This window comes from Myotis brandtii, unplaced genomic scaffold, assembly GCF_000412655.1.
Source record: "Myotis brandtii unplaced genomic scaffold, ASM41265v1 scaffold573, whole genome shotgun sequence".
Taxonomy (NCBI): Eukaryota; Metazoa; Chordata; class Mammalia; order Chiroptera; family Vespertilionidae; genus Myotis; species Myotis brandtii.
Genome location: NW_005370145.1, coordinates 998,563 through 1,006,397, shown reverse-complemented (window position 1 = coordinate 1,006,397; position 7,835 = coordinate 998,563). Strand labels below are relative to the sequence as shown.

Here is a 7,835-nt window from a genome sequence, read left to right as displayed (position 1 = left end):
GGTGTTGGGGAGGGCGGCGGGGCGCGCGGGCGCAGCGCGCGGGTGAGATGTGGTCTATATTAGAGTATCTATATAAATATATATTTTCCTGGTTCCTGTCCCTTTCCCCTGCCCCCCTTGCGTCTAGGATTGTACCCTCTCTGTCCCAGCCCAGCCCCAATCCCTTCTCGAGTCCCTAGTGCATGGAATAAAGTGGTTATTAAATCCCCGTGTGTCCCAAAGCCAGGGGCCTGCCTTTATCTCGGCGTCCACGCCTACTTTCCCTCCCCTTCTGTCTCCCGTCCCCCCAGTCCTGCTCTCCGAGGCCCAAGTCCCAGGGCAGACAGGTAAGTAAAGAAGAGAGCAGAGCAGAGACTGAGGCTGGAACTGAAAACAGATGGAAAACAGAGTTAGGATATGGGGAGAGGAACGGGACCTTTAGGAGAAAAAAAAAAAAAAAGGAAAGAAAATAAAAGTTGGAATAAAACCGACTCTGGTGGGATTCGAACCCACAACCTTTGAATCGCTCTTTCGTCACTAGAAGTCCAATGCGCTATCCATTGCGCCACAGAGCCCGCTAACCAGCGGTGGCGTCTGACGGCATACGGGAGCTGGATGGGGGAGGGGGAGAGGGAGGGGCGTACCAAGAGCTCGCGGTTAGGACCTGAGGCCTACCAGGGAGAGGTAGCGGGCGCAAAGCAGGTGAGCCAGGTGGGAGTGCGGGAGCACACGGGTGGAGGAAACAGGGAGAGAGAGCAACATGAGTGAGGGGACGAGCACAGAGCTCCAGCTGCCTGCTTGGAGGATGATGCTTCCAGCCCAGGCGCACCCCACTCCCAGATGTGGCCCCACTCATCAAAATAAACTTATTTCGTTGTAAATTTCTGTGTGTCTTTGTTTCCTTTGGCCTATCTGCTTTGCTATCCGCTGCTCTGCAGTTCTAAATCTAGATGGTTTCCAAAGAAGACCAGCCAATTTAATACAACCATTTCTAGCTTACTTTTCTATAGTCTCTTAGGAGGAGTGTGGAGGAACCTTTACTTCACGCAGGTAGCGTGGCCGAGCGGTCTAAGGCGCTGGATTTAGGCTCCAGTCTCTCCGGAGGCGTGGGTTCGAATCCCACCGCTGCCAAACTAGAGTTTTTTTCGCCCCCCTCGTGGTTCATGCATCCTGTAACAATTCATGCAGGACCTTGTGGTATCTTCCTCAATTTTATGAGGACTCCTGATAGAGGTCTCACCACTGTCATCCCTCTCTGGTATTCAAGACATATCCTACCTAGATCTGCATCCCAGCCCCAAACCAAGACCTGATGGAAACTGCCGAAGTAACCTTTTCTTAGTAACCGATCTCCCCATTAACATGTTCTCAAATAACATTCTTATCTCTCAAAATTAGCGCAACACGTGTTCATATACATATTCAAGTGATTGACTGTGTTTTCCTCAGAGTGTGCTAGGGGCTTCAATTGCCTAGTGTGAAAGCTCAAAGAACAGAATTGTAGTTTTTCTTTTTAAATACTCTTCATAAAAGAACCTTATATATAAAACCAATACATAATGGAACATATTGACAATTGTGAAAAACAAAACTTTAGGTTCCACCGAGATTTGAACTCGGATCGCTGGATTCAGAGTCCAGAGTGCTAACCATTACACCATGGAACCAACTGGTGAAAACGACTTCTGAATATTTATGTAATTGTAAACTCTGTTCTTATTGCCCTGCACTCTACTATTTACAGAGGACAAAACAACACAAAAACAATTGTTGGATAAGGTAGACGCCGTTATCAAGCATCTAAAATATGAATTGAAATGTACTGTAAATGTAAAATGGAAACCGTACATAGAAGACTTAGTACAGAAAAAATTATAATTTCATTAACATTAAAATATTGATTATATGTTAAAATGCTCAGATTTTGGATACTTGGGGTTAAATAAAATATGTTATTAAAATTAATTTCAACTGTTGCTTTTTACTCTTTTAAAGAAAATGACAGATTTTATTTATTAGAGCAGTTTTAGGTTTACAGAAAAATTGAACAGAAAGTACAGAGATCTCCCATGTACTCCTGTTACCCCCCTAGTTTATTTTTCTATGATTATTATTCCATTTTTAGTTTTATTGAAGTATAATTGATAATTGATATACAAAAACTTCACACACTTAATGTATACACATCTTGATTAAACTTTTTATTCTTTTTAATGTGGCTCCTAGAAAATTTAAGTTAGCATATATGACTCGTATATGTACTACTCTAAAGCATCTCTACTTTCCTTCCCATTATTCGTTCTATCTTCTGAAAACTAAAAACTTGGCGTTTTACCACTTCCTTTTAAATACCACTTCCTTTTAAAACTAATTAAGAGAATTTTTGTTATTCTTTTCCTTTGTTTTGTTTGAAGGCATACAAATATTAATTGTACATAGAAATGAGTGTTTAGTTAGGAAAAATTGAGCGCCCGAACAGGGACTTGAACCCTGGACCCTCAGATTAAAAGTCTGATGCTCTACCGACTGAGCTATCCGGGCTCTGAAGCTTTTCCTGCTCTGGCATCTTTAAGAGTATTAGACCTGTAAAATTTCACGCTCGCAAAACCGACGGGGAATTGTATGCAAGTGCTCCGAGGATGCCGGCACAGACCCTAAGGAAGCTGGAGCACCGGGCAACTGCGGATCGCGCTTCTTACCGGCCTCCCTCGAGTAGTTTCCGCCGTTCGGTAGCTAGGGCTGGAGGCCCGGGGGCTGGGATAGCGCGGTGCCGGGACTGGCCGCGCGGGGCCGCTGCCGGCTGCGGGCTTTCCTCGCCGGGAGGTTTCTCCGGGGTATGAATGACCTAAATCTTAGGCACTCGGGCACCCCCGCTCCCGCCCACCCGCCCGAAGGTCGAGGGCGGGCCCGAATGCCACATGGGACCTTCAGATACTGTGCGCCGGGAGTCCACTTCGATACCCTGACGAGCTCCATTCCAAGGGAGAGATTGAGATCTGGCATGCCAAAGACAGGGGTCACGGAGGGCCGGGCGTGGACGGCGGTGCAGTGTGGGGTGACAGGAGAGCTGTTTCTGACCCTCACGCGAGGTGCAGGAATGCGCGTGAGACTCACCTGCGTGTGGCTGAAGGCTCGTGTGATTTCTGGCTGAGTGTGTCTCACTCCTCCTGTACAGTGATTCACGTGGATGATTCACAGGTAGGAATGTGGGTGCTTTGTCCCCGGTTGTGGCTGAGAGATGAGGAAAGGGTCTTGGGGAGGGGGAATTTGGGAGTGGCCGGGCGGACAAGGGCCCCAGAGCATCTGTAGGGCCCCTGACCTGGAGGAGGGCCATGTCCCAATCATACAGGCGTCACCTACTCGCTGTCTCTTTCTGAGCATTTGGTCCCTCCCTTCCCTATGAGGTTGGGGCTCCTGATATCCATCTGGGTGAGCCCTGTCCTGCCAGCCAGAGAGACCGGCTGCGCCAGAGGCAAGCAAACAATTATTAGAAGACAGGTGTGGGCGAGGAGAGGGAGCCGGCAGCGAGCAGAGGCCCGGGCAGAGGCCGGGAGCTTCCCGACAGAGAAGGAGGGAGCTGGGCCTTTCCTCCAAGGCCTTCCCCCCTACCCCCCACCCCCCCAAACCTCCCATCCAGCGGCTCAGCATCACAGCCGTCCAGTCCTGCTCGGCCTGCTGCTCACCTCCAGGCCGGCCGCTGCTGGGGCTCACCTTGTCGGGAGGCACCCCTCCTTCCCTCCCATCATGGCCGTGTACCGCGTGTGTGTGACCACTGGTGCCTACCTGGGGGCAGGCACACTGGACAACATCTCCGTCACTCTGGTGGGCATGTACGGTGAGAGCCCCAAGCAGCTGCTGGATCGCGTGGGCAGGGACTTCGCCCCTGGATCGGTGAGTACAGAGGAGAGAGGGAGGAGCACCCCTGAGGGGTAGGGCCAGCAGGGGACCCTGAAGGAGGGGACCGTCTTCCTTCAGGGCTCATCACCTCCTGCAGAACTCTGGCTGCTGGCTCTGACCTCCTCCCCATCCCTGTTCTGTCTGGTTCCTGTCTTTCCTGGGGATGATAAACCCTACCCAGGTGGGGCTGTGAAGGAGTCCTGGGCAAGGGGCCAGAATTCCAATGGCTTCCCAGCTTCTCCTCTCATAACTGAAGGTGGGCTCTGGGCAAGTCGCTTGAACTCACAGAGTCTGTTTCTTCTTCTCTGGGGGGCATCCACCTGCCTCTACCAGGCCCAGGATTGTTCGTTGGTGGGTCTTGGGGAGAAGTTGGCCACCAAGGGGGCTAGTGCAATCCAGAACCTACCCTGCCTGTGGTAGCTGCGGTTGCTTCTGGCCTGGTGAAAGGGGTGCTTTTTTTCTAACTCATACAAAATCGTCACATGGGTTAGCGGCAGCTCAGGTTTCTATGCCAGAACAGGTGTGGGTTCAGACGCACCTTGCAAGGTGCAGGACAGCTCCGGCAGTACCTCGCCTCTCACCTGCTTCCTCTGTTGGTCCCCTCAGGTGCAGAAGTACAAAGTGCGCTGCTCAGCAGAGCTGGGCGAGCTCTTGCTGCTGCGTCTACACAAGGAGCGCTATGCTTATTTCCGCAAGGACTCCTGGTACTGCAGCCACATCTGTGTCACTGCCCCCGATGGTGCCCCTTTCCACTTCCCCTGCTATCAGTGGATTGAGGGCTTCTGCACTGTAGAGCTGCGACCAGGAACAGGTGGGCCAGAGGCAGGGGCTGGCCTTGTGCTGCACAACGCACCTTTTGGGATTAGGGGTCTCCCAGAGCCCAGGGTGCAGGGAACAGGGTTGGGGTTAGTGTCACAAGTTCAGGGCTCCCAAGTAGATGCTTTCTGCAAAAGGTGAGCCTCTAAAGCCCTGAAATGCAGGGGCGTCTCGGACAGTATCTACCCCTCTGGAGACAGACAGAGACTAGACCCGCACTGTGTACACTCACACCACCCAGACACAGACACAAACACACGCAGATGGCAGTTTGCTCTCCGCTGATGCCCTCTGCACTTCCCCTAAGTGAATTCCTCCAGGACCCCAAAAGGAGCTATCCTGCAAGCTGAGTAATTGCATTTCAACAGGTGGAGAAGCCCTGAGTGTTGAGCTGGAAAGGCCCTGTCCACCACTCCTGGCTTTTCCAGTGTGGCTGAAGTCCCTGTGGGCTGCTGTTAGGATTCCTTTTTGAATTTGGATGAATGCCTTTCAAGAATGCCGCGGTCTAACTCCCTCAGCTTCTGACCCGCCACATCTCCTGAGCTGTCTGATCTAGAAAAGCATGACTAGTTTGAGATGAGTCTTAGGGATGAGAGATGCTGTTCTAGGTCAAGGTAAAATAAGTGAACATGACCCCTTGGCCCATAGTGAGTTCTTCATAGACCTCACTCTGAACCCCATCTATCATCATAGCAATCTATCCACCACGTTACAAAATATATGTGCTCATCTCATTTATCAAATGCATGCTATGGGCACTGTGCTAGGCACCATGCCAGATGCTGGGAATAAAAATGAATACAATGTGATTTCTGCTCAGAAAGAGTTTATAGTCTTGGAAAGGAAACAAACATGCAAGCAATAAGGAAGGTTGTTAGGATTTGGGGGCAAGGTTGTCCTGAATCTCTGGTGAATGCACAAAGAATATGGGGTGTCCACATTACTGAGGGGTTGGGTGCAAGGGTTAGGGGCTCAGGCAAGCTTTGATGGAGAAGTTGTTGTTTAAAAAAGGACTTAAACGATGAGTAATTTCATTCCCCACAGCGAGAACTATTTGTCAAGACTCCCTTCCCCTCCTTCTGGACCACAGGAAACGGGAACTCCAGGCCCGACAAGAATGCTACCGGTGAGGGTGACCTAACTTCACTTCTTTCCCCATTTTTATTCTGACTTCAGAATTAATCACACTGTTACTAATTCTGACCTCTGTCCCCACCTTGGGGCCCAACTCCAATCAGGACCACTATTTAAACCTAACCGCAACCTACTATTGACCCGGAGTCCAGACCCAGAACGCCAGTACCAATCATTGTCCCGATCCCATCAGTGAGTCCACACTCAGCCCCTGATGTGACTGTGGTCCTGACAGATCTCAGCCTATCCTCAACCTCACCCCCAAACGGGCCGTGATCTTAATCTCAGCATAAACCCGACTCTAACCCAGCCTGGACATTCATGTCGCCCTCAAATGCTACCCTGATCTGAAGCCCAGTGCCTTGGGGAGAAAATCCCAATTCCTTGTCCCCCAGAAAGTGGGAGGGGGTTTTGGGGAGTTTTAATTTCAAGGCATGTCTTTAGAAGCTAAAGTTTCTGTACCCTAAGTTTGACTCACCACCTCTAACCTCTTTCCCCCGGAAGTTGGAAGGTCTATGCCCCTGGCTTCCCAGGCATCGTGGATGTCAGCACCTTTGAGCAGATGGAGTCAGACAAGAAATTTACCTTGACCAGGACAACAACTCGTGCGAATCAGGACGACAGGTGAGGAAGGACCCAGGCATGGGAAGAAGGTGGAGGGCTGTGAAGTGAAGGGTCTGTTGAGAGGATGGGCCCAGACAGCCTGGAAAGAGAAGTTGTGAACTACAATAAGGGCAATTTAATTCAAGTGCCCGGAGCAGAGTAGGCAGGGGTGGCCCCTGGGATATGGCAGAGAGGAGGAGGTGGCTTCAGGCCTGATGGGAGAGGGCAGGGGAGGAGCCCAGAGTGAGGGGAGGCCTACAAAGTCTGGGGGAAGAGAGAGGGGAGGAATTAGAGAGGTGAGCTGTGGGCCTTTCTGACTGTTCTCTGTTCTTCTGCCCCCACCTGCTCCTATTCCCTAGCAGTGGGAATCGGTACCTGCCTGGCTTCCCCATGAAAATTGACATCCCCTCCCTGCTGCACATGGAGCCCAATATCAGATACTCGGCCACCAAGACGACCTCGCTGATCTTCAATGCCATCCCTGCGTGAGGCACCTGCACGCCTGCTCACTCTTCCCTCCGCCTCTGCCCCCTGATGCACAGCCACATCTCTGCCTCACTTTCCCTTCTCCCCGCCCCTCTTCGCTCTCTCTGTCCCGTCTCCCCTCTCCCTGCCCCAGTCGCCCCTTCTATGGCCCCAGTCTCTTGTCTCTCTGCCCCTCAGGCTCCTCTCTCTCTCCTTAGACTCCTCCATGCCCTATATCCCCGTGGGCTCCTCTTTGCTCCTTAGTCATCCATTCTTTTTCCATCCCTCCGACTGATACAGTGAATTGTGCACAGCCTGGTTCCAGGCACTGCTGGGACCTTGTTGAGTAGAAAAGAGAGGTCTGGCTCTTAAGCTTTAAGAAAGTGGTCAGACCACGTCAGTTTCAATTCCCAGAACCAATGCTTTCTAGCTGTGTGGCCTTGCTTTTCACTTAGCCTCTAAATCAGCGGTTCTCAACCTGTGGGTCGCGACCCCTTTGGCGGTCGAATGACCCTTTCACAGGGGTCGCCTAAGACCATCCTGCATATCAGATATTTACATTACGATTCATAACAGTAGCAACATTACAGTGATGAAGTAGCAACGAAAATAATTTTATGGTTGGGTCACAACATGAGGAACTGTATTTAAAGGGCCAGAAGGTTGAGAACCACTGCTCTAAATGGTTTCCTCATCTATAAAATGACAATAATATTCATGCCTACCTTATAGGTTTGGGAGAGAATTTAATGAAGTAACACTCAGCACAAAATAATGTCTCAGTAGATGCTAGTAGTGTTAGGATATACTCTTGGCTGGGAGGAACTCAGTATCATTAGGGAACAGATTTAATTAGCAATCGAAGCAGCTCAAGGCAACAGCTGAAGCTGTGAGTGACATGGCTGGAGGGGGTACAGTGGACACTCGGGTGTCTAGAGGAG

The 7,835-nt window shown here is 50.7% G+C and overlaps 1 protein-coding gene and 4 non-coding genes across 6 annotated transcripts in view; 2 read left to right on the top strand and 3 right to left on the bottom strand.

Moving 5' to 3' along the window:
* Positions 1-467: 467 nt before the first annotated feature.
* On the bottom strand, positions 468-554 carry TRNAR-UCU. The gene is given in 2 exon segments: positions 468-503; positions 518-554. It is a non-coding gene; the product is annotated as a tRNA-Arg (tRNA).
* Positions 555-1,028: 474 nt separating this feature from the next.
* On the top strand, positions 1,029-1,110 carry TRNAL-UAG. Its single transcript has one exon. It is a non-coding gene; the product is annotated as a tRNA-Leu (tRNA).
* Positions 1,111-1,574: 464 nt separating this feature from the next.
* On the bottom strand, positions 1,575-1,646 carry TRNAQ-CUG. The gene has a single exon. It is a non-coding gene; the product is annotated as a tRNA-Gln (tRNA).
* An 801-nt stretch (positions 1,647-2,447) lies between these two features.
* Positions 2,448-2,520, bottom strand: TRNAK-UUU. Its single transcript has one exon. It is a non-coding gene; the product is annotated as a tRNA-Lys (tRNA).
* Positions 2,521-3,222: 702 nt separating this feature from the next.
* ALOXE3 (arachidonate lipoxygenase 3) overlaps positions 3,223-7,835 on the top strand; it is a 24,900-nt gene continuing 20,287 nt past the window's right edge. Inside the window, exons 1-5 of one of the 2 annotated variants that reach the window (XM_014549906.1) lie at positions 3,223-3,870; positions 4,483-4,687; positions 5,737-5,818; positions 6,331-6,450; positions 6,792-6,914. In XM_014549906.1, the coding sequence (XP_014405392.1) occupies positions 3,379-3,870; positions 4,483-4,687; positions 5,737-5,818; positions 6,331-6,450; positions 6,792-6,914 (1,022 nt within the window). In that variant the 5' untranslated portion in view covers positions 3,223-3,378. Of the gene's footprint in view, positions 3,871-4,482; positions 4,688-5,736; positions 5,819-6,330; positions 6,451-6,788; positions 6,915-7,835 lie in introns of both variants that reach the window. The other variant, XM_005878780.2, reaches the window with a different exon arrangement.